Consider the following 27,124-nt stretch of genomic DNA (forward strand, 5'->3'; position numbering starts at 1 on the left):
CATTATTGACTTAAAGTGTGTTGGTGTGCTGCCTCTGAGTAAATTGATTAAATAATTAGTTAATTAAAATATAGAAATTAGAAGATATAAAAGTACATTTTGAGGTTACTCGCCTAAAACAGTTCCAAAGATCAACCTGGCATGACAGACTTTTTACTGTTCAAGGGTCTAAGGATAGAGGTCTTTGTATGCTCCGCAGATTGTAAAACCCTGTGAGAAAAACTTCACTGAACTAAACAGACTGGCAACAGCCAGAAACACATTTTATGTGGGCGGTTTGGGGAGCTTTGCCATGTTTCAAAGCTGAAGGTGCAACATATTTACTTTAATACTGAACTTTATAATGGCATGTCAAGACATTATATTGAAATAGCAGATATACAATCTATAAATACATTTTGCTCTACCTCATAAGATAGCCTGTTTTTCATTTACACTTAGTTTCTCAGTATCAGTTGTAAAGGGACTGCACACACAGAGTTAAACTACCTTAAACAAGTGCTTTACAATTTACCTCTCATTTGTCATGGAAGGTATTGGCTTGCCCATCAGTAGCAACTTGTATTTTTCTTCGTTACAATCATTTATTTTATGTCAAAAATATTGTTGCCATTCTTATGGCAGGTAGCAGATGCTACCTTGGCTTACAGTTTTACACAAAGGACAATTTACCCTTTAAGTCAATCAAAAGCTTATGAACACAAACACTTGGACTCGTTATCTGCATGACGTGTAGAGTCCAGATGTACCACAGACAGACAAATAGGTTGGACAGTTTTTATAAATTTAATATATCAATATATAGAGATATTTATCAACAGCTTGATTTCATAGAAACGTGATCGAGACCATTTTGGCATACAGTACAGATATTCCATGTAAGTACAGAAGTTGCTAAGTTTTAAACTCCCCCCACCCCGCCCCTCACTAACCCGCCAGTTAACCCCTCCCTCGCCTTCCCGCAGACACATAACATGGAAAAACAGAGAGTAAAAGTATACAGGAGCACAAAACAAGGCACCAATAAATTAAAATGATAACCCCTCTTTTTTTAAAACACACAACAATAAAATCTATTCAACAGAATTAAATACAGTATGAACCCTAAAAATCTGCAATGCTGTTAAAAAGCAAAAAATCAAAAACAAAACCCAAACGGAACAGACAGGAGAAAAAGTAAAATAAAAACACTTTGGCAGATTATTAATTTTTAGTTACAATCAAGTAGTAAATAAATCCAGTGCTCTTGAGTACAAATAAATTCATATATAGTCAACACTCCTTTTTTCCCCAGAGGTTTATGTACATCTTTTTTTACAGATACATTTAAAACATTATCAAAAGGTTTTTGCTGTATGAAAACGTATTTACAAGTCATGATTCAAAACCATTGGACTGTACCATTGGACCCCAACCCCCTCCCTTTTATTTCCTCCCCTCCTAAGAACGTTATCTCTTTACACAGTGCAGAAGGCTTCTTGAAAAGTTTTGTGCAACAAACAGCGTAAAAAAATGCCTGTCGTATGGCTGTGGAATGGACTGAGGCCCAAATGTTTTTTGAGATTTCCTTGCAGGCAATGACACCAGCAACATTTTGGTAGACAGTTTAAAAAAAAATTGGAACCAATACTTTCTTATATTTGCAGTGATTATCTTCTACCTCAATCACTGTTGAAGTAGAATGCTCAAATATATGACAACACAGTTATTTATCAAAATGTTGCTTGTGTATATCATCATTCCAACACTCAACACGATTTACACACAGATTTCATAACTTCCCCATTGAATTCTTCTTCCCCAACCTTCATTTTACACTGACTGGTATAAAAAGGTAGGTGACTGAACATTACCCTTCAAGTAATCAAACAGCAAGATGATCAAATATGAAACAGAGAATGGCTTGGCAACGAGCGAGAGAGAGAGAGAGAAAGAGCAAAAACTACAACTCACAGACTAATAGTCCAAAAAACACATGATAATAAGAGGAACCAGTTGAAGGTGTAGGAGAGTCACTGGGTCAACAACAGCTAATTGCCAGCCAAGTAGAGTCAATGAGGGCTCCTTCCAAAGTCCAGAACTATATCTGGGGGGTGAAGGGAGAGGTGGTTCTTCTGGCTTGTTTGCCTGTTTGCTGGTTCACAATCAGGAAGTTTTTTTTCCAGCTCTAGGGGTCTCCTTGCTATTTTGAGGGGTCCAGTTTATTTCCTCCAGTGTGTGTGTGTGCGCCTGTCTACCAAAAGACTGATAGCCCTTGCCAAAGGAACGATGTCGATGGCTAAGATGAAGATGGGAGGGCAAGAGAATGAGAGTGCACAGAGACAGCAACGCCGACTTTGCTGCTCAAACTAAAACTCAGTAGTATAACAACCATTAAAATACTCAAAGTCTCACAGCTGGCATTACTTTTGATACAGTGCATGATGAAGTGAAGCGGTGGAGCGAGGTGAGGGATGTTAAGCAGTCAGTGCATCCTGGGTCAGATTCTCTGTCAGAAAAGACTGGAAGCAACCAATTAGAAGATCGCAGAGAGGAGGAGAGGGACAAGCGACAGGACGGTTAAAAACAGGGAGCACAAATCAGGAACACTATGATTACAGCATGCAATTATATTGGATTATGGGTTATCATGGCTGTTAGGATTTGATAAGATCAGCTAATAAAGTAAAATAAACCAGATGCAACCATGTCATGGATCTTTGACATAACCTAGTTGTGATAGTAACCTGCCTATTAAACATTAGGGTTTGATATAGTAGCAATATCCCAATGCTTTATGAGTGTTGGAATTAAATCTAGAGATTAATCAGCTAAAATTAACACAAGAATTTGACCTCAGAATAACTGAACATATTAACATAAAAACACGCAATTCATTCTTCTTCGACCTCTTCAGCATGAGGCAGAGTGCTCAACTTGATCCATTTAACTTCAGTCGGATGTTTATGGAGTTGACTGGTAGTGAAAATATGACTATGCTGTCATTAGGGCATTGATTCGCTTCTAAACGATTCCTGAAAGTATAAATCAAGAATGTCCAGACAGCATACTGTCTAAACATGTCCTCTTCAATTACTACCTACTAAATGATGAATGACGAAAGTCCCTTGCTGGACTTTCTCAGCGTCCTTCAGTAGAAACGGCTGCTTTCAAGCTGGCCACGAAGTGGACCAGCCAATCTGTCTTCCCACTTTAGCAATAATAACTTTTCTACGATGCCACGCTCAGTCACCTCAATAAATAAGCAATTTCTTCTCTTAACTGCAAACCCTCAGCATGGAACTCCATTAGACCTGCAGCAAACATGGACACGAAGGAAACGTGGAGAGCAGAGCTGGCTCAGCCCAGGGTTCAACACAGCAGCGGGTTTGTGAATTCTTTTAATCTAAAATTCACAAAGATATCTGACCTGTTTTATCTTTTCGGATATTTTACATCATCCATTTCCTTTAGGACTAAAAAAAATACAAAATTGTGATTTATGACAATTCCCACAGCCATCATACCCACTGAAAATATTGGAAAATGACCACAAATTGACACAATGCAGCTGTGTCAATTTAAACTGTTTCCTGCATGTCAATCCTACATTCTATCAAAACACCAAACGCTGCATGTAGCTACCAAACCAGTCAAATGCATTTTATTTGGCTTCATCTGTGCAAGGTTAAGATGAAGGGAGATGGCCTTCCCTTGTGCTCAATCCTCCTTCATTAGATAGATGAAGGGGGATGCAGTGCTGGAGAGGACTATAATTTACCTGTCTAGAATGCCACTTGTCTCATACATTACATACAAATCCCCCTCTGTGCATCATAAACTGAGAGGAGAGAGAGCCATCCTTCTGAGGGCGGTGAAAGGGAATGAGTGGCAGAATACACCGACACAACATCAGCAGAAATCTGCCAAAATAAATGGCCCACTATTCATCTTCCAAGCACAAACCTGTTTGCATACAGTACAGTTTAGTCTGAAACCTGGCAGTCATTTCCTGCCTACCTTTGTCTTCGACTTTTTCTTGCTTCATCCCCTGTGGTTATCCGAGCATCCACACTGAGCAAAAATTTCCAGGAAACAGTGAGAACCATGAATAATAACTACCATTAATCAACTGTTGTATGCACAACCTGTCTGTATAGTAAGATGAATACATATGCTGTGTATATACTGAGCCTAAGTTGGAAGACGTTCATAGTTGCATTTCATACTTGTTTTTGCTCATTAAAAAAAGACTGAGGATGGGACAAACAAAAGCATTTCTTAGCTTAGCTCAGCTAAAATGCAACATTGTTCAAATGTGTTATTCTGAGAATGGAAGACCAGTGTTTTAGGTATACCTCTATACCTTATATAATGCGTTATAAGTGTGCTTAACACCTTCAAGATGCCCTTTATTGACACTAAACGACGTCCAGAATAGGAAAGTTGTAATTCTGCCATAACTACTTGTAACAGCTATCATATTAACTTGTCATAACGGCCTATAGTAATTCACTACTACAACGCATTATGAGCAATTATTGCGATAGTCACAGGGCATAAATTCCATCTGATTCAACGAGCTGGAAGCTTGTCTGTGGCAAGCCAATGGAAGATCAGCTCTTTACGCTGGTTTACACGCTTCCTCTCTATCCAGCCTTCAAATCAAATCAGTGCTCGGCTCAGTCAGCCTCGGCGTATTACTCATCTGCTCATACAAAACAGGGCCTTTAACAACCACGCTGAACTGAACTGTCAGGGACAGCGGAAAGTGATTCCTTACTGCATCTCATCCAGAAAACACACAGCCACATTGTTAAAAGACGGGGAAGTTATCATGCTAAGAAACACCAAGGGCAGTGCTGTGAGGTCACTGAAACTCTGGGATTGATAACTATGGCGAAGTTGTGAAACCAAGTCATGTCAAATCAAAAGAAAAGTGATGTTGTTGGAGCTGCTTGTGTACGTGTGAAAGCAATGCAGTGTTAAAGACAATTGGAGCCAAAAATTCAGAAACAAGGGCAAACACTCACACTTTGCAGTTGTCTATTGCTAATAATATTTGTGTCAGTAGATAAAATAAGCTACTTGCTTTCTCATATTGCATGTCTACAGAATTCCAATATAGCATGTGCAACTATGCATTTAAATGTATACAGATCCAGTAATCACATAAAATGTCCTTTTTATTTCTAATATAATAATTACAAGAAAATTATTATTTTTGTGTTTTCATGCTTTATGTTGGCGTTGAAAGTAGGGATGCAACAATACCGATATCAGGCAGATACTGACTCAAATAGCTGGATTTGGAATTTGTGACAATAGGGCCACTCTATTCAATTCAATGTTGATATGTAATTATTATAATTATGAATTATAATTGACTTTTAGGTTTTGACCAATTTGTTGCTGCATTAAAAAAGGTTTACTTGAACTGTAATCTCTGTGGTTTCCATGGATCGTGGTTATATCTGGACCCTGGTCTTGCCTCCTGCCGTGGTCCTGCCCGACACCAACTGCTACTATCATTATTATTAGAAGTATTAATGGTTGCTTGCTGTTGCCGATACCATTACTGCTTTTGTTACCATTGTTATTCTACTATATTCACTTCTGCTGTTATTACTAGTAATCGTATGTTTTCATCATTATTCTGCTTACTATCATGTGCACTGAATGTGATGTAACTCTGTTATGTTGTTCATTTTGTACACATGACATCTATTGCACTACTGTCCATCCTGGGAAGGGATCCCTCCTCTGTTGCTCTCTCTAAGGTTTCTTCCTTTTTTTCTCCCTGTTAAAGGGTTTTTTGGGGGAGGTTTTCCTGTTCAGATGTGATGGTCCCGGGATAGAGGATGTCGTGTGTGTACAGATTGTAAAGCCCTCTGAGGCAAATTTGTAATTTTGGGCTATACAAAATAAATTTAATTGAATTAAATTAATCTCTGCTAATTTTGAAAAATGTTTACAAAGATGCTGGTGTACAATTCATTAATTTAATATCAAACAACAATTCAGAAAATTTATATCCATGTATTTATTTGTTACATTTTATCTTACAAAGTTGGGAGAGCAATGTTTAATTCAAGCCTGATGTTTCCTCACACAAAAGAATGATCTCAGTCACTTCCACACAGTGAGGCATACAGCTTATTAATCAAATACTGGAATGGCAACAGTACTTGTATCGGCCGATACCCAAAACCAAGGCATAGCTATCGGTATCGGGGAAAGAAAAAGTAGGATTGGCGCATCCCTAGTTTAACTTTATATAGAGCTCAGTACCTCAAAGCACCATTCATATCGCACCATAGTCACAGGAAGGTGTTTTTGTGACACTCTGCTGTCTGAAGTTTTACCTCTAAAATATTGATGGGAGCAATCACAAACAAAAAGTCAGGAGTACATGTGAGTCCTAACACCCACCGCAAATGAACAATCCCAATTTTTTCCTCGAGGCACTACCCTCTGGTGGCACAAATCCTCCAATTCCCCTCAAAAAAAACCAACTAACTATTTCACCTCGAAATCACCTCCAAACATGCAGACAACCCCATCATTTTCTTTTGTCTCCTTTCCCCATGGCTATATTTAGCTGTGCCTGTCTACTATACAATATTTCAAGAGGTGGATTCTGAGACTAAGAAAAAGAAATTTTGTCGTGTCAACTCAAGATGTAAAGGGAACTATGAATAAAAAATAACCTCCTTGCCTACTACTGTATATATCCTTGCAAAGTTGAACAAATCTGCCTGTCGTACTCTAGCACTGAGAGACGCCGATAACATATTTACAACAACAAACGCATACAAATAAATAAAAAGTCACAATATGAGGAATTAAAATGAATGCATCCTGGCTTTTTCCCCCTGTACGGTGGCCAGACAGCCTTCTATTTACAATGTGCACTGAGGCAGCCAAATGAGGTTAGTTTGAACAAATTCATCAAGCAGCATTTTACACACCACTACAGCTAACAAGAGGCAGAGAGAGAAGAGAGGAGTGGAGACTACTAATAAACTAGCACTAAGGGAAGCAGTAGTGGCTAGTAGTGGTAGTAATGTTACTCCAGTGGAGAAAATAGGAGAGGAAGGGGGATTTACAAGATGTATGTCATCCTTGCTCCTCAAAAGGGGAGGCAAAATGAGGAATCCTTCTCTTTCTCCTCTGCGTTGTACTGGCCTCTTTAGTAGTGGTGTAGAGGCTGTGGTGAGAGGAGGGGCCAGCATAGGATTGGGGAGGGGGGCAGTCTGCATCCCCCCCTCAGGGATAGCCATCATCCTCCAGACTGAGTGCCACGCGCTGCAAACAGCAGATAAAAAGACTGTTACCACAGTAGGCTGGTGAAGGTGAGAGAGAGAGAGAGAGAGAGAGAGAGAGAGAGAGAGAGAGAGAGAGAGAGAGAGAGAGAGAGAGAGAGAGAGAGAGAGAGAGAGAAGTGAGACACACAAAAAGAAAACAAAGCAGCATGATGGACAGGGAATAAAGAAAGACATCAGGGGGGAAAAGGAGAGATTCAAGTCTAAACGGCACCCAGAAAAGAAATGGCAGGTTCATATAGAATCCATTCTCCTGCTCTTTCTTGCAGTCCACGCTCTTCTCTCTGACCTTCCTCCTCTCCACTTTTTAATCCTCCCCACCCCGTTGTTCATTCCCTTCTTCTCTGGCTGCTCCTATGCAAGGAATGTAGGATGCTCGCCTACGGCTTCAAATGTCTGGCCCACATAATGCCAACCTGATTTCTCTGGCTGTCTGAGATGCCAGAGTGCCACAAAAGGAAAAGGAAAGAGAGGAAGGAAGAGGACAGGAGACGAAGAAAACAAGTAAAACAAATTAAAGGCAATAAAACAGGTTTGTGCAGATATAAATAATAAAACGAGAGAGAGAGATTAGCGTTCCCTCTTTTCAGCCCTTCACTGAGGGTGGTTAAATCGACCTTGAATCTTAATATGACTCAGTCGTGCACCTGTTTCCTGTGTGTGTGTGTGTGTGTGTGTGGGTGTGTGTGTGTGTGTCTCCAGCCTGACATCATGCCAATGATACCCAGAATTCTTTGCCTCCTTTCTCTCTGGAGCAACACAAAGCAATCTGTGTTACCATGCCAACCGATCAAAGCGCCAGACTCCCAACCCCCTATAATCCTTTTTTGGCTGTCCTTCCCCGCTGGCTTTCCGATACCTAAAACAACAAATATATTCAATACATGTCATAAGTGTTCAAGACATTTAAGTGCATTTTTGTGCAAATCACAGCTCTGGCATTGTTTCTGGAGACATGTAGAAAATGCTGCTTCATGCCCTAATAAGTGATTCTCAAAACAGTTCAGTCCGCAACACATGAGATGTGGACATTCATGGTTTCTGCAACTGCACTGAAGACACAAAATTTGTTTGGACTGTCCTTGGTTCTGATTTGTGCTCCCTTTGTTGAGCTCCATGTCTTATTTACACTGTAACAAAAAAATAAAATCAACTAGCGATTGATTTTATTTTTTTGTTACAGTGTAAGGGCAATGCCATGATGTTACTATCCACTCTAAAATCCAATTTATTTGCAGAATGGTCTAGTCCGGTGCTCTGCTGTTATTTCAGTCAGCTGTCTGAGGTGACTATATACTGTAGCTAGCCCTCTTTCTCCTCACCCAACGCTAAAATCCTTTTATTCTAAGAAATCAAACGCCACTGCAGAGCCCCCCCCCCATCATGCATCTCTATTTTTCATAGCTTCACTGCATCAAGACAGCAGTAATCATTTAAGCCTCAGTGCCCCTCTAATTTCCGAATGACCCTTTGTTATCATGTTTAGCAGCAAACGTAACAAAGAAACATTCACAAAATTCCTCTCTGACTAGGATGCTACCTTGTGGCACATCATTTCTGTTGCCTAGTGACCATGTTGAGAAATTCGATTTTCGCACCAGCTGCTTCTGCAAACAAGGATGATATGCGTCTGTGTAAGGAGTTTCGTCACGAAACAGTGGCCTCGTAAGAAACATGTCGACCAGTAACAGAACAAACACTTCAATAATCAGACAAACGAACACAATGTGCCAGTAAATGGGACGGCTGGTTGGAAACAAAGATGCGATGGTGATAAACGTATGCACTGTATGATTATGGTCATGTAGGTGAAATAAATGTGAACGAAATGTACTCGTGAAGGGCCTGTGTGTGTGTGTGTGTGTGTATGATTGGTGTTTTCAGTGATCACTGCAAAAATGATGTGTGAGATTGTGGGAGTGTGCAAGTCTGTTCCTTCTTTCCGCCAGGCCTACATGTACCACAAACAGGCTTTAACAAACCCCGCTCATCCTCCCACACCCCAAATATTCCAAACTCCTTCCTTTCCTCTGCAGCTCCTCTCATTTGCTGCTGGAGAGCATCGGTGCCCCTGAGTACCAGTGAGAGTTGCTGTCTGTGACACCGCCCCCTAGAGGAAGCGCTATGAATGGCTGACTGTGGGTGCCACTCACTGCTGGATACACGTGACCAATGGACTCGCTGTGTCGCCCGATGTGGATTTCGTCGTCGTCATCCTCCGTGGTTTTGCGGTAAACCGGGTTGTCGAAGTTCATGCTCTTGGTGTTCTTGCGCCGCCAGTTGCGCCAAACCAGGTATCCGCCGGTGCAGAGTAATCCGATGACCACTGTGGCAAGGATAGGGACTGCATGTGTTTAACACACACACAACAACAACACACGGCGGGAGCGTTAACACAGCCCAGGGGACACAGAGCAGCGCTTTAAGCACTCACACATACAAACACAACTCACACACTTGAGGGCTCATTATTAATTGCCTTTATTTTTCAAAATTGTATATAATCTAATGCACACCTGTGAGACAGGTTCATAGAGGAATCAAATCAAGACTGGACTTCCACACACTGTTAGCTAGGAATTAATTTGTGTTCATTTCGTTGTTTAAAACATTTGAACATGTAATTGAAAACAGGACTATAAAGGATACCAACTACAGCACAAACACTTTTGTGATTCTTTTTTATCATTATAATTACTTTGTTTGTACTTAATTCAAGGCCCTAAAAGTACGTAAAAATACTCTTTACTCGCCAATATGCAGCAAATGGGCTCAACTTCGCTCGCCACAAGACAACTTTATTTACTGTTGCTAAACTGAAGTGATCAGCGTCTTCTCGCAGAGGACATCAAATCCTTGTGGAAATCTGTTTAGGATTACCCATGGGGTTTTACATTGGAGGTGGGCCACCATGCCAGGAAAAAAGACCACATTAGAGAAAGTTGGGTCTGAAATAAAATGCCACCACAAGGAGCAAAGGGGGAAGGTGTGGCCATTGTTTAGGCATTCACCTAAAAACTTAATTGATCACAAGAAAAGACAGGAAAACCACCTTGGCTGTGGGAAACCCTGTATATCCATCCATCTGCTATTTAAATAGAAAATCCAGATAATTTTCAGAAAACAATGAGCCTTCATATTGTCTACATATATTCTATTACATTCCTATTAAGTCTCAATCTTACAGAATGATCAAAACACATAAACATGAATGCACGTGCACAATTTGCAACAATGAATGTCTGCATGCATCATCACACACTCCACATCCACACACTCAAACACAAGTATATGCGTACACAATGACTGAATCACCATTGAATCTTGAAGTATTCAGGTCCTAAAGGAAGTGATTTTCTTTTTTTTATAAATCAAAGCCCTGCAAGGTTACTTAACTGTCATCTTGTGCTACAGTTGGCCTATGATTTATATTTTTGCACTAGCCTGGGGTAAAAAACAAACAATCTGCAGACTGCCTGAATGGAAAGGGGAAGAGGATGAGAGGTAAAGGGGATTGGAGAATTTTTTAGATAAGCTCTGTCTCTCTCCTCTCATTACCATATGAGCCTGCCTAGCTGCCCTTTAGGACCTGTGTGTGTCTACTTAATGTATGAGTCTATGTGTGTGTAGAGACCAACTGCCAAGCCAGAGGTGTGTCAACGAGGAGCGATAAAAGAAGTGTGTGGGTGTGTTTTTTGTGTGTGTATGCCATCGTCCGTAGAAGTGTCTGCATCCCCTGTGGAAGCCCCATCTAATTGCTCTTTTGTTGGATAGGCACTTGAGATCCCTGTGTGACTGGGCTGGAAACCCCAGATCATCCTTTGTTCTTCTCTAAATGCTCACTGGTTTAAAAAAAACAAAAAAACAACGAAAAAAAACCCACCAGCTTTTGTCTCATTTAGAAAAATGTCGCTCCAATTAGAGAGCGGCATTAACAGCCTGACTTTGGCTAAATACCGATAATCATTGTTGCTGTTTCCCCTTGTGGAGCTGTGGGTGGGCGTGGTGCATTAACGGATGTGAGCGGAGAACTGGGGTGCAGAAATCCGGCCCTTGTGGACCTCCGACAATAATTAACGTTTCAAAGCTGCCAAAAAAACGCAGAATGGGGGGATTTATGGCTGCAATGAATGGCACAAGGACAGAATGAGAGATGATGTGGAAAGGGTTAACAGTCTCCGGGGTTGTTTTAATAAGCTGATATCTCGATCGTCGGGAATGAAAAGAGAAAAAAATTGCTTTACGATGTTTTGGAGCTCCCATAATTTATCAAAGTATTCAATATTAGGGATGAAAGAGATCTCAATTAGCGACATATGCTGCTACTATGAGGTCATTTGCACATTCAGCTGATTTCTCGGTTAGGTTATGCATGGAAGTATTACATATTTCCATAAAATTAGATTATCATTTAAATTAAAGCTAATAGAATAGCTTTACTAAGCTGGTTTGGAAGTAAGAACTTGCATTCTCTTATACTAGTTGAATTGTAGTGTGGTGGCCTAATAGTGTTTCTTCTACGCTTCACCGACAATAATGTTATTTCCCAGGTCAAGATTTCCACGGCTACCAAGACAAAAACACAATTTTATCGCATAATGCACCTTTTCCTCTTGTTCAAAATCAGATTCCAGCAACTGTGTAACCCGCTGTCAGTCCACTGGGTCGGTCAAATAGGTGGACTGATTGCAGTGTGAGCATACTGTATGATCAGAGTGGGAAGATGAGCTTAATGCTATAACAGCTGGTCAAATGTGATGACAAAACATGAACTGAATTTCCCATTTGCTCAGATCTCATTAATAATGACATAATGTGCACAGTACAAAGGATTGGCCATTGCTGGCTGACAAGCTTACTTGCACATAATGGCTTTTTCTAGCCGTAGGCAAGGAGGCTATTGTTGGATAATACTACAGCTCACTACATTTCCTCAATTACTAAACAGTCATTTTGTGCTCAGACATCAGCTGAAACTGACATACGACATGTTCAAAAGACACAAATTGTAGCTGTTAAATCTGAAATATACTAATTTCAATCTCAGAGTGCAACCTCTCAAACAAACCCAGTCACACACACATGAAGCCAGACAAATAAAAATACACATTCACACTCAACATGCAGGACTGGAGCGACAAGCAGAGACGGAGAAGCGAGTAGGGAGAAGCAGGCGGGCAGAAAGCAAAGGCAACACAGCGAGAAAGTAAAGAGTACTCACCGATAGGAATGACTATCCCCAGGACAGCTACAGTGATGTTGTTACCTATGAGGTAGTGATCACTCGCAGCTGAGATGAAGAAGAGAAAGAAAAATAAAACTAAGCAAAAAGTTGGGGTGTAAAGGGTTACACAATACCCTTCCCAAAGGCGTTGCTAGAGAGAGAAACACAAGTTTGAAGCATCATGCTGGGAAAAAAATGTATTTGCATAATATAAGGGCAGAGAATCAATCGGATTTTTGGACTGCTGACTGGCTTTTTTTAAAAACAGCATGTGCAAATGAAATGCAGATGAATCATACCAGGATGCCATACAAATGCAAATGAGATGCGTTTCAATACAAGACGAGACAAATGCAATTCCAGGAGGTAATGCATCCAAATTTGTACTAAAAACTAAAATTAATTTTTATTTAGGAAGCATCTTTCAGTGGAGGACTGAAACAGGGTGGATAGTTGACTGACCTTGAGAGTGAATTTCGACACGCAGCTTTGTGTTTCAAGTCATTCTTTTTCCACAGCATGTTGTCATATTGTCTCACAATGCAACACAGTATACATTTATCCTGCCCTGTATCCTTACTCCCCTTCAACTCTCACCCCAACAGGTCGGTGAGCAGCGTGACATTAATCCTGCTCCCATCCCTCCCATTAGCAGCAGGCTAGCCATTAGCCAAAGTGTGATCAGATGGTTATAATGAAGTCTAGTGAGGAAGATTAACAGAGAAGATCACAGTGCTGGCCCTGCATACTGATTGGCTCATTTAGAAAGAGACTCTGTGTAGCTGTATGCATAGAAAAGGCACAGATGGGAGGTGATGGATGGGACATACAATTAGGAGATACTTTCTCTCATAAATACAATCATATAGAGGAAAAACTGCATTTAGATAAATGCGCGCACACACATGCGCACACACACACACACACACACACACACACACACACACACACACACACACACACACACACACACATACTGTAACATCAAGAGGCACATCAGGTGATTCGACTTCTGAGTGAGCAGTGGAGTGTCTGAGTCCTGAGTCAGCAGAAGTGAATTGGGCTTTTTTAAAGTATGAGTGACATCCAATGGGTCCTAAGACTCTAAAAGGCGGATTAATAGAATCTTATTAAAGCAGCAGTTATGAAAGCAGCAGTCTTGGAAATTGAAGGCATAGAGAGAGAAAGTGAGAAAGTTGAAAAAAATAGAAAGAAAAAAAGTCTCAATTTCATTAAGACTATTAATGCTGGAGGGATTTTAAGTTCAAAAAGAATTTGCTATTTGCCTCTATGAAAATGTCCCTATTTATATCCCTACGTATGACTCCTTTAAGTATTTAAGTATTACCCTATCATATTGTGTAGGTAACCTACAGTAGATATAAAGAACATAAAGATAACAGATAAAGTCGATATATAATAATGTAAATATGAATTTTATATACAGCTAGTTAAACCGTAATAAAATAGTTCTATGGTTTTGATTGTCTTGCAAGTTTATTTCATTTCAAATTTCATGTTTGCCCTAAAAAATTATAGCCATCAAAGGGAAAATCAGTCTGAGGCCACAATGAAAGGACAGGTTAACATTCCCCCAAGTTGGTCTTAAAACAATACTCACATGCATTAAAACTGTTTTTGCTTACTGTTATCATTCCTCCTGTTCATACTGGCCATTTAAACATCCTCACCTAACATGTCTACAATGTACATGTAAGTGATGGGTGACAAAATTCACAGTCCACATGCTCTGTGCAAAAATGTACTCCAGAGTTCTTCTGAAGCTAATACGAAGCTTCAGCAGTCTTATTAATTTATTAAATTAAATTATTTTGTTTCTACAGACCAATTTGTTTCATGCTGAACTGTGGTGGAGGGACATAAACACAAACTGGGAATAATTAACTAATTAAAAACTTTGAAAAACACTCACTTGATTTGTCTCAGACTGCTGAAGCCTTTTATTAACGTCAGATAAAGCTTGGGATGCATAAGTGGATTTTGCCCGCTTACATTGACAGCACATTAGGAAGGGATCTCTTTAGTTCCTATTGGAACTAAAGAGATCCAAGCAAAACCTGTTTCAGTGTTCACATGAGCACCTATCCTTGTAACAGGGAGATAGCATTTTGTAGTCTTGTCCAATGCTGCAAAAAGATTGATGAATACTGGCATCAGGAGTAAAGGCTCAAATTTGTAAGAGCATAGATGCATTTGGGCTTTGTGTACCAGCTGTGGCTTGTATTTCTTTCCTTAAAACTCCTGGTTCTTCCTCGCTCCACCATGCCAGCTGCAGTGTCGCACATGTGTAACAGCTGATGCCGGCACACTAGACAGTGTGCACTGAGTTGAAAAATATTACACATGGCCTGTGGGTTTGGAGACGCTTCTTGCTCATGCCCCATTTTCTCAGCCGTGTCTGCTCCACCTCTCATCTGGAGCACTTGTGGTGTGGTGAGGAGGCTGACAACTTCAGAGACTAGAGGAAACACGCTTCTTAGTAACTCTGAGAAACCCAGGCCCCCAAAGTGGTGAGAGTAGCTGTAGCAGCCATTCTCTTTAAGTCCCAGAAAATCACTTCTCTCTCCTGCCTCTTTTCCATCCCATCCCTGTAAATGCAGTTTTCCTTCCCAACAGTGGGTAATTCCATAACTCCCATCCTCCCTGTTCAAGTGCTGGACTGTCATGTTCCTTTTAGAGCTCTGTTCATTCTTTTTCCTCTGTGGAATCTTAATTGTCTCTCACTGTACCTTCTCATTTGACGATCATTACTTTTTACTCCTCGCTCTTTATCTAATTCATTTCCACATTCTCCCTATGTCTCTAACTCTTCCTCCAACTCTCAAACCCACTTTCATCATACTTTCTTTCTACTTCCACTATGTCTAGCTTTTTCAATCTCACTCCTTGCTCTCATAATTTCTCAATATAATGAGAAATGTCTCTGGTGTAAATGCAATATTGTCAGATCTGAGCAGCTTACAAACTTTCTCACTTGCCAAACACATTTCCTTTAACTTTCTTCTACTTCTTCTATTACATCTTTAATTATCTACTGAGCAGTAGGCTGTCACTAAAGTATAAGGCATTAACTAAAGGTTCCTCTTGAGTGTTTTAGTATGGATCAATTTTGGACATTGTTTCACTGTTAGTCTCCCATTTTAGTCTGAAAGAGTGATGTAATGGCATTACTAAAAAATGCACATATCCACATTTTAACACACTTTCTTACAATGAAAAGTAGAGTCAGTACCTAAAAATGAAATTTGGAAGATTTTAGTTATTTTTCTACTGTTGCAGGGAAAAAATTACTTGAGGACAATTGTGTCTGCAGTTTGACAGTTACCAATATATATCACGTAAATGTCTATGTAGCAATGGCCAAAATGATTCAAACTGAAATAGCAGATTTCTGCAACTAAAAACAACCACACCTAGTACGTGCTGTGCAGCACAGTGGTTTATCAATGTTGCTATATCTATCGAGGATTCCTCTTTACTTCCAAATACAATTGAAAACTTAGCGTGAAGTTGTAAAGCATTGTTTCTGCTTTTATAATCTGCTGTCATTATTTGTCTGGGACTACAAACTGTAAAGTGGTATTTTTTTAGGCCCGGAAAGCTACAATTGGTGCGAGAACGAGGAACGCTGCCAGTCTCAGAGAGCGAGTACGAAAGAGAGGAGCAGAGAGAAAGACGGAGGGAGAGAAAAAAGACAAAGAGAGTGAGAGAGGCTGTCAGAAAGTGAGGATGAGTTATGAGAGGTGTGAGGTGAGAATGGAGGGGACTGTCGTTTGTTAGCTCTGACAGCTCTGTTACACACTGCTCATGGGGGACCAACAACAAGCAGACCAAGAGATATACTTGTGAGTATACTTTTGTATGTGTGTGTGTGTGTGTGTGTGTGTGTGTGTGTGTGTGTGTGTGTGAGCGAAAAGCAGAGAGGGAAAGAGGACGTACAGTAGATCGACAGATGGTCAGACACAGAAACGAAGGGGAAGCAAAGCCAGAGAGAGGAGGAAAACTGATGTAAGTTGTGGTTTTCAGCTCCCTGCTGTTTTAATGGCAGGGAGTGGTGGCAACGGAGCATTACAATCACGGAAGAACACACACACACACACACACACACACACACACACACACACACACACACACACACACACACACACACACTCACATTCTTATGCACAAACCCTGCTCACCATGATCCTTACCTCTGTGGGAGAGGTTGGCGTTGCTCTCTCTCTGAATGCTGTTGGGGGCCACTGGGCCCAACAGGGGTGTGTGTGTGGATGTGGACGTCTGACGCGTGCTGCTGAAACTGGTCGTCTGTGTGCTCATGGCAGCGGGGGTCCGAGGCTGCTCTGTAGAGGTTCCTCTGGGGGTCTTAGGAGCGGCAGGTGTCGTCAGGCGTCTGGTTGTGGACCTGAGTGTCGTAGCAGCAGAGGTGGTGGTGGAGCTTATGGTCGCGGTGGTGGTGGTGGTTGGGGGAGTCGTGGTGGTGGTAACCGTTGTGCCAGTTGTAGTGGTTGTTGTAGTGGTTGTGGTGGGAGTTGCAGTGGTGGTGATGGTGGTTGGAGCAGCTGTTGTGGTTGTTCTCGGTCGAACTGTATTAGAGAAACAGGACAATAATCGTAAGTAGTTGGGATATTACTTGAAGATACTTACAGCTGGCAAGTATGTTGACAACAACAGTTGTAGTATTTTGGCTAGGTGCTTCAATACACAGCAAGTAATGGAAAATTAAACTATTATATCATGCTATCAACTCCCCAGAGTTTTAAAAAGAGCAAGGTGATGAGGCTTAAATAATTATCAGGATATTTTATGATATCAGTACATAAATGTGTGCAACATCATACATACTGTATGTAAATCCAACTGATGTTCAAAGCAATCAACTGAATTCTGCTGTTACGCATTACATAGACCAAACTCGTACAGCTAGAATCATTCACTTGGATAATATACATTTTAGAACAATTACAATATTGTATCATGTGATTCTGTTGAAATTCAATAAAATATTACTGCCTAATAAGAGAGCAAGAGGAACATAATAAAAGGGGGCATTTTATCAAAACTTAATAAGACCTCAGCAGAAATATTTGTACTGCATTAGGAAGTCCAAAAATTGTGAGTGCAAACATTCTCTCTCTCTCTCGCTCTCTGCACACTCAATAGCCATGTTCCCTCTCCCGTCCTTTCTCAGAGGGATTCCCTGAATGGTGGCCTACATACATCATCATCATCTCTCTTTCTCTGCACCTGTTCAAACATGAAATGCAAAACAGCGCAGGTCTATTAAGGACAACAACTTCACAAATGTGGTGAGTGTACAGGCTGGGGACTGGCTGAGTGGGGGAAATAAGGTCGGGGAAATAATGGAGGTGTAGCGTTACATTAAGCACAGGTATCAAATTATCTTTGGCTTTTGAATCAATCATAATTAATACAATCAAGTTAGAACATTGTTGAAAACTGATAGTGGTGACTACTGGATTTGGATAAAAGCTGTAATAGTCAATAGCCTTTTCTGATATGATTTAAGACCAATATAAATAAGAATGGGTATGAATCTAAAAGATTTATTGTGAATAACGGCAGACAAATTCCCCAATAGCATGAATATAGTTTTGATATTTACTGTGTATTTTTTCTCCTCAAATGTTACACTTCAGGATGGGGGACACACGTGGAAATACCAGTATGGAAAGCTACAACTCTAGCACTGAAACCTATAGTCATCCTACAAGACCAACAAAATAACCTATTAACATTTCATTCAGCCTGTAATGGCATGGGAAATGTTTCCAATGGCCATCCATGAATAAGGTTGGATACCACCAAAATACTGAATAGTTTAAAAGGTAAATATGTATTTAAAGATATGTATTAATAGTTAACTATGTGGTGGACTCCGTTTAGCAGTGTTGAGAGAGTGAAACTAGTTTAAAATCTACATACCCTGGCACTCCATCTTGTCACTGTGATTGCAGCAATGTAGACTTCATGTGACATTCCACAGCACAATCCCTTTAATTAAGTGTGCTGCTGAACTCCTTTGATTTATTGGTTTTCAGAGTGTGGCCGACTTACCTATAGCACAACGCCTCATGTCTGGTCCCAGCTCCATGCCATCGGGACAGGCACAGGTGTACTTGGGAGAGTGGTCTGTGATCTGCGGGGCCTTCAGACAGAGGTATTCACAGCCACCGTTAGGCAGACTGCCCATGTTGCAGGTATCTGGAGCTTGAGGAACACAAGCAGAAATAAAGAGAGGATTAAACAGGATTTGGGCAAATAGGAGTTTGTACATTTTTCATGACAAATAGATGAAATTAATAAAAAGATATATATTTTGCTTTACATATTTTGCACACTTGCATCTCTGTTGAAAACTGTGCATTGAAAACTGCCAATAACGACATTTTATAAGTATTTGGTGCTTTCTCCAAATCAAAGTCTCATGTCAGTTCCGGGGTAATGAGCAAAGACCATGTAATGTAGACTAGAATAGTTAAGAGGAAAAGACTATTTCAAATTGAAGATAAATGCCCAGTTTCTGTACGCTTTAAAAGTATCAAAGTAATTGTATGTAAAGTGAATTTAAGCAGTCTAATCAGTCAAAATAGTATTGTACTACGTACTACCTATTAATCTTATTGTGTAGCATACCAAATAACAACATAAAATAGATACTGGGACCACATTTTCGTTTTTTATTTAGGGTCCTATATATATTTTGCAACCTTTTTTCAGGCCCAGTGAAGAGATGCGAAGGTTTTGGCAAAAGTGTCTAAACTTTCTTTTTTTAATCTCTGCACTCAAATGAATAATGTACAAGTATTTTCCCAACCCGAGACTCAACGTTATGGAAACATTTTGCTACTCTTGTCATGTGGGGAAGCACCAGAAATAGGTCAAGTTGCGGTCGATGCTGCCTCCTGACTTGTGCGTAGTTTTAAAAAGTAGCACATCAGAGGAATCATCAGCCATCAGGAAAAGAGACACATCACTCACGACACACAGTGAGATTTTAATAAACTGGGAATGGGTTTGTGCTTGGTGTACAATATCTCAACATATCAAGTATGTAATATGAACAGCTGTCTAAACAAAACTCCAAATATCTTTAATCCGTGCCTTCCTTATTAAAAAGAAATGAGGCTCTTTGGGCAAAAAACAGTCTTTGAAATGCCATGACACATTATGACAAAACATTTTAGTTCTATGGTGAGGGAGGAAAGGGGCAGAAACGTGGATGAGGAGAGTAGAAGAGTGAAATCCAAGAACAAGGAGGGAGATGAATAAAAGCGATAGCAAAATAAAAAAATAAAAAAGATGACAAGGAGGGATATAAGGACAGAGCATAGAGGAAAAAGAAGTAGAAGACAGGAGAGAGAGAGATACATTTTTTTTTAAATTATGTCGTTTTGAATTTGCAATAGCTTTAGTATCCCCTGCTCCTCTTCTGTACTGCCTCCCTTAGGTCTAGAATAAAAACTAAAATATCAAACATAAGCTTCAAAGCACAGCTGGATGAAAAAAATAAAATAAAAATAGCACACCAATGAGAGGATAGGAAGAGAGGCTCTTTTGAGGAAGTGTCTTAAAATGATGACGTTCAAATATGGCTCCAGCGTGTGTGGAGGTGTATTGTGGCAGCCAATCATTAAGTAGTGATTTTCACATTTGGGGTTTTGTTTAGATGAGTATATTTTCTGACAGGAAAAAAATATATTTGAAAAGCAAGAGATAAGGGATTTTAGCACAACTAGGAGCTACTCTTATCAATTCTCATTTTTTTTACATGACTAAATAATTGTTTTTAAAAAGATATAGAATTTTATATAATATTTTTATAGAAGAAAAGTCATAATTTAGATATAACTAAATATTGTTTCTCTCGTTAGAGCCAGTGTCTGTTCTGGGCTGCTGCAGAAACATCGATGCAAGATGGTTGACTCCGTGGAAGACGACCCGCTCTATAACGATTCTTAGTTTCGGGTGATTCTACACTGATTAAAAACACAATTATGTATATTATATTCAATATCTGCCAATAAACCCCCCTACATGTTACACACTGTTCTTTGAATTCTGTGATATCTGTTTGAGCAGAACTCTTGATTTATTGATGAGAGAATGCAATTAGCTCCCTCCAGCACTCAGACAAGACTGCTTTGAGTTCCGAGTGAGAGGAGAAAACAAAGCATGAAAACACAAAACTAACACAAGCAGATTGCTTGTACACACTGTCAAACACAAGCACACATGCAAGTGTTCATTTGCACACCTGGAAAATACTACATCAAAACACATAATTTGACACGCACAGCACACACATCAATGTAATCACAAATCAGGTTACTTGTTTATTATTTCAGACAGTTTAATATGTGGATCCTTTGGTCTGTACATGGACAATCCAGGTCTTTATTACCAGGAAGTTCAATGTTGAACGTTTTTTTTTTGTTATAATTTGTCGTTTGGGTTCGCACTTAAATTAAGAAATTGTCATACCTAACACCGAGCTAACATTTACACACAGGTGTTTTAACTTATTCTTTTTGATTAGATCAAACTCCAGTATGAGCAAGCATGATCAGAGCCCATGATGCTCAATTTGCAATGCAAAGCCATCACCTGTAGCTCCTCATCTTATCAGTTCATCATGTCAAATCATTGCTGCTGCATTTCTTACCCTTGGGCTGTCTCTGTTCATGAAACACCACCAGGTCCAGGGGGTTGTTGAGGTGCTCTGCCACCTTTGTCACATCATGTCCCGTCAGTCGGTTGGCACTGTATATCGCTTCATCCTCCAAGTCCGTCCAATATATGCGATCCTGGATGAAAAGAGAGAGAGAGAGAGAGAGAGTGAAACCTAAAATAAGAACATACATTCTACTGAATCCTTCACTCCCCTTAATTCATAAACATGGAAGACCAAATGTTGAGGCATCAGAGACAACATTTGATTAATTTGAAGTCTGAGGATTTACAATTCACTTGACAGGGGAGACTCATTTTAAGGAGATGTTTTAAACCTTGGTAACTTTAATTAAATTTGAATTGAAGGCAAATTAATAAATGAAGGGTTTGAAGACGGAAACATTATTTATTGAAGTAAGGTGAAAACATTGCATTTTAATTAAGGAGATTTCAACGGACTGAATAAGTAATGTTGCAATATAAGAGCGAGTGGTTTCAGCTGTATTCTCTGACACAGCATCCAGCACTCAACCCTGACAATTAATTAATGTTGAGCAAATAATACTTTTGGAAATATATTTTGTCAAAATGTATCACTCCTCCATGCCTTGTGAGAGCTAGTAATTAAAGATGGTGATAAGTGATAACAATTGTATTGATGAAAACAAAACATTTTCTCTGATAAAGTAACGGGCACACAGCACTGATATGGCATTTCAACTGATGAAGAAAGTGGAAGTGGTATTCGCCATTTGTTGTTTTTAGTCATTTTAATCATAATTAGTATTCAACCAATTTAATAAAACAGAGGAGGTTTAGCATCTTTTGGGGATGATTTACACTCGAGTCAAAATAACCTCTCAGCGCACAGTGAATAACCGCGACATAATTGTGTTTTGGAAGAATGGTTTCTAGGTCAGTGTGTGTCACAAGAAAAACATGGAAGTTGCAATACCCTTTGTGGCAACGACACAAAAATTGCTTCACAGCCCAGCTCTACAAAGTAAAGGCCCTCTCCGTCCTCTCAGGAATCAATAGCTGTGTGCTTGTGTTGCAGTAGTATGTAATTTACATACTATGCTCTGACTGGACAGTTGTGCTCTAACGTAGCCGCTGTACCACACACAACGACTTTGTTCATTTCTTGAATTACAGTTTGTTTACCCAGAGAACAGAATATATTTTTAAATGTCTATTTTTTTAACATCCATCCATCCATCTATTTTCCTCCGCTTATCCCGGGTCGGGTTGCGGTGGCAGCAGGCCAAGCAGGCTGACCCAGACTTCCCTGTCCCCGCAACATTTCCAGCTCATACTGGGGGATCCCAAGGCGTTCCCAGGCCAGCTGGGAGATATAATCCCTCCAGCGTGTTCTGGGTCTTCCCCAGGGTCTCCTCCCAGTTGGGCGTGCCCGGAAAACCTCCAGTGGGAGGCGCCCGGGAGGCATCCTAATTAGATGCCCGAACCACCTCAGCTGACTCCTTTCGACGCAAAGGAGTAGCGGCTCAACTCCAAGTTCCCTCCTGATGTCCGAGCTCCTTACCCTATTTCTAAGGCTGAGCTCGGCCACCCTACGGAGGAAACTCATTTCGGCCGCTTGTAGCCGCGACTTTGTCCTTTCGGTCACGACCCAGAGTTCGTGACCATAGGTGAGGGTAGGAACGTAGACTGACCAGTAAATTGAGAGCTTTGCCTTCCGGCTCAGCTCCTTCTTCACCAAGACGGTCCGGTGCAGCGCCTGTTTTACTGCTGTAGCTGCACCGATCCGCCTGTCGATCTCCCGCTCCATTTTACCCTCACTCGTGAACAAGACTCCGAGATACTTGAACTCCTTCGCTTGAGGTAGGCACTCCGTCCCCACCTGGAGGGAGCAATACACCTGTTTCCGGCAGAGCACCATGGCCTCAGATTTGGAGGTGCTAACTCTCATCCCTGCCGCTTCACACTCGGCTGCAAACCGCCCCAGTGAATGCTGTAGGTCACGATCCGAGGAGGCCAACAGGACCACATCATCTGCAAACAGCAGAGAGGTGATCCCGAGACCTCCGAACCTGATGTTTTCCAGCCCTGGCGGAGGCCAACACCCACTGGGAACTTATTGCTGAGAATACGGACACAGCTCCAACTGCAGTCGTACAGAGACCGGATGGCCCATTGTAACGGGTCCGGCACCCCATACTTCTGCAGCACCCCCACAAGAACCCCCGAAGGACCCGGTCAAAAGCCTTCTCCAAGTCCACAAAGCACATATAGACTGGTTGGGCAAACTCCCAGAATCCCTCCAGTAGTCTTGCGAGGGTAAAGAGCTGGTCCACTGTTCCACGGCCAGGACGGAATCCGCACTGTTCCTCTTAAATCCGAACGGTCGGAGCCTCCTTTCCAGCACCCTGGCATAGGCCTTCCCAGGGAGGCTGAGTAGTGTGATACCCAGGTAATTCGAGCACACTCTCCGGTCCCCCTTTTTGAAGATGGGAACCACCACCCCGGTCTGCCAGTCCATGGGCACTGATCCCGACCCCCATGTGACATTGAAGAGGCATGTCAGCCAAGACAGCCCAACAGTGTCCAGCGCCTTTAGCATCTCAGGGCGGATCTCATCCACCCCTGGCCCCTTGCCACCAAGGAGCTTTTTGTCTACCTTAGCGGCCTCCGCCAGGGATATGGGTTTTCATGTTGGTTTTGGTTTAGGAGTTCCGCCCGACAATGCCCCCCTGCTGAGAACAGCTTGAGGTAGGCATTGCTTTCCCTTCCTGAGCCGTCGGATGGTTTGCCAGAGCCAACCGAAAGTCCTTCTTCATGGCGTCCCCGAACTCCTCCCATGCCCGAGTTTTAGCATTCGCGACCACCGCAGCTGCAGCACTTCTGGCTTGCTGGTACCTCTCAGGTGCTTTAGGAGACCCCTGAGCCAACCAGGCACTAAAGGCCTCCTACTTCAGCTTGACGGCTTCCCTCACCTCTGGTGTCCACCACAGGGTTCTGGGGTTGCTGCCACGTCAGGCACCGATGACCTTCTGGCCACAGCTCCTAGCGGCCATGTCCACAATAGAGGCTTTGAACATGGTCCATTCGGATTCCATGTCCCCAACCTCCCTCGGGATGTGTGAGAAGTTCTTCCGGAGGTGGGAGTTAAAGACCTCCCGGACAGGGTCCTCCACCAGACGTTCCCAGTTCACCCTCACTATACGTTTGGGCTTGCCGGGTCTTTCCAGCCAGTTCCCCTGCCATCTAATCCAGCTCACCACCAGGTGGTGATCAGTTGACAGCTCTGCTCCTCTCTTCACCCGAGTGTCCAAGACCTATAGCCGCATATCAGATGATACGATTACAAAGTCGATCATAGATCTCCGGCCTAAGGTGTTCTGGTACCAGGTAAACTTATGAGCCACCTTATGTTTGAACATGGTGTTCGTTATGGCCAAACCGTGGCTAGCACAGAAGTCCAATAACGAGACACCACTCGGGTTCAGATCGGGCAAGCCGTTCCTCCCAATCACCCCCCGCCAGGTTTCTCCATCATTGCCCACGTGAGCGTTGAAGTCCCCCAGGAGAACTATGGAGTCGGCAGGTGGCGCCCTTTCCAGGACCCCTCCCACCGACTCCAAGAAGGCCGGATACTCCGAACTGCTGTTTGGTGCATAAGCACAAACAACAGTCAGAGCCTTGCTCCCCGCAACCCGTAGGCGCATGGAGGCAACCCTCTCGTTCTCCAGGGAGAACTCCAACACAGCAGCGCTCAGCCGGGGGCTCGTGAGTATCCCCACTCCCGCCCGGCGCCTCTCACCTTGGGCAACTCCAGAAAAGAACAAAGTCCAGCCCCTCTCCAGGAGCTTGGTTCCAGAGCCAGTGCTGTGTGTGGAGGTGAGTCCAACTATATCTAGCTGGTATCGCTCCACCTCCTGCATCAGCTTCGGCTCTTTCCCCGCAAGCGAGGTGACGTTCCACGTCCCTAGAGCTAGTCTATGCTGCCTCCGGCCTGGCTCACCGCCCGGTCTGCATTGCACCGGACCCCGATGCTTGTCCCTGCGGGTGATGGGTCCACAGTGTGGCTGCTCCATGTTTTTTCTTCGGGCTGAGCCCGACCAGGCCCCAATATTTTTTTTTAACATGTTACAGGTTATTGAAAGTGCTTTAATACAACAATCGTGTCCAAGCTTAGCATTGCCGTCCTGTATCTGTGCTGGAAGAAATCCCGACTCCTCTTGGGGTGTACCTTGGAAGGGCATTTGCATAAAGCTGAGCTCTTCTCAACCTCTGTATTGCTGCATTAAAATAAACCATACAGATACCACAATGATGTCATCAGAAAACACAAATTTAAAGGACATATACAGTAGTAGGTACAGGGACCTGTTCCTGCAAATGCAATAATCTGGCATTAAACAGCTAATACACTACACAACATCCATGATGAATACTGGCCTGGTAGATATCAACCTTACTATTTCTCCCTATTGTAAAAGTCCCCTTAGTAAAAAAAACAAAACAGTTGCCCCTGTTTCTTTGGAAATAAGAGAATAAATACTGCCAGCTCTGACCCGTGAGATCATTCTCTCATCTTTCACTTTCCTGCTGAATTTCTCTTGCTCTCTCTCTAAACACCTCCTCCCGGTTATCTTTAGTGGCACTACAGTATAACAGAATACGCTACACAAGTGGTAATGACACTTGGTTTCCATGGTAACTGCAGACTGCTCCATCTAAGCAGACACACATCAATTAAGAAAAACACAATAAATGGGAGCAAGAGAAAACACACAGGCGCTGAGATCACAGGAAGATTAAAAAAAAAAAGGATGAAGAAACAATTGAGGAGGTGACAGAAAGATGAAACAGTGATGGTTCCTATAGGCATTCTTTTCATGAGGCTCAGGTTGTGGTTATATGGTATTTTTAAAGGGCATCTACCTTGGGGTCCAGCCACAGATTTGTCTGCTGTGTGTATTTGTGTATCTCTGTGCTGTAATCCACACTTTCCATTTGTGCTGGCTTATCAGCGGATGTAACCTTTCTCTCACCTTCTCCTTTTCCATCCTTCACTCAGCTCTCTATCCCTCCATCTCCCCCTCACTCAGATAACCTTTACCTATATGACAGTAGTGCTGAAACAATGAAAGACAAATATCAGCCATGTTGATAAAACAATACTCAAATCTATCATTCTATCTCTGTGGACGTCTTTCTTGGTCTCTGTCAGTCTCCGCCTCTGGTTTTCTCTTTCAATTTCTCTCCTGTCAGTCTCTGCATCCGCCACTTTTTCTCACATTGAAAGCTTCAAACTGCAATGCAAGACCTGAGAAGGTCATTGCTCTTCATCGTGAGATCAAGGTGGATCTTCCATCTTAGACACATGCACACGCAAAAGCTCTCCTGAACACGATATTGCATCACTTCAGTCAGAGCTGTCTGTTTCTGTCTGCAGTTGTCAAGGCGATGGGACTACATCTAAATGAAGTCTTCTCAGGGTCGAGGGGAGAGCAACCATTGATGATTTTGTCATGATTTTGTCCCAGATGAACCTCCTGACAAATGCTGGGCCCTGTTTTACTGTGACTGACACATCTGCCTGATGCGCTTCTGGTGCCTCCCTCATACTTAGATGTCATGCCAGAATACTAGAAGTGAAAGCTCATTCAAAGCCAACCCCCTCAACTTTTGAAGCCTTTGATCGTTTGGGTTTGATTTGTATTTCTTTGTTGTATCAGCCCAAGTTATGAAAAAATGATGTAGGCATGGTGTTGAATCTGTGTAGGAATCAAATGATGTTCGGAAATATTTGTGTTAATCTCCACTAAGCTGCAGAAGAGTATTAAAGCCTTTTCACACTCATGGTACACCCACACAGGTGGTTCCAGTTATTTGAGCTGTTTAGACCTCTTATCTG

At 41.8% G+C, this 27,124-nt stretch overlaps 1 protein-coding gene and 1 long non-coding RNA gene across 7 annotated transcripts in view; one reads left to right on the plus strand and one right to left on the minus strand.

Moving 5' to 3' along the window:
- Positions 1-5,967: 5,967 nt before the first annotated feature.
- lrp8 (low density lipoprotein receptor-related protein 8, apolipoprotein e receptor) overlaps positions 5,968-27,124 on the minus strand; it is a 165,792-nt gene continuing 144,635 nt past the window's right edge. The window contains exons 14-19 of one of the 6 annotated variants that reach the window (XM_068707665.1): positions 21,236-21,377; positions 18,628-18,780; positions 16,743-17,135; positions 12,526-12,594; positions 9,458-9,648; positions 5,968-7,287 (exon numbers count right to left, since the gene is read on the minus strand). In XM_068707665.1, the coding sequence (XP_068563766.1) occupies positions 7,249-7,287; positions 9,458-9,648; positions 12,526-12,594; positions 16,743-17,135; positions 18,628-18,780; positions 21,236-21,377 (987 nt within the window). In that variant the 3' untranslated portion in view covers positions 5,968-7,248. Of the gene's footprint in view, positions 9,649-12,525; positions 12,595-16,730; positions 17,136-18,627; positions 18,781-21,235; positions 21,378-27,124 lie in introns of all 6 variants that reach the window. The other 5 variants (XM_068707666.1, XM_068707664.1, XM_068707662.1 and 2 more) reach the window with 5 other exon arrangements.
- Positions 16,232-20,555, plus strand: LOC137870416 (uncharacterized). Its single transcript, XR_011102701.1, has 5 exons — positions 16,232-16,394; positions 17,741-17,858; positions 18,210-18,398; positions 18,612-18,730; positions 20,445-20,555. It is a non-coding gene; the product is annotated as an uncharacterized lncRNA (long non-coding RNA).

Source organism: Cebidichthys violaceus, unplaced genomic scaffold (assembly GCF_023349555.1).
Source record: "Cebidichthys violaceus isolate CVI_PGR_0920_01 unplaced genomic scaffold, fCebVio1.0.p SCAF_13, whole genome shotgun sequence".
Taxonomy (NCBI): Eukaryota; Metazoa; Chordata; class Actinopteri; order Perciformes; family Stichaeidae; genus Cebidichthys; species Cebidichthys violaceus.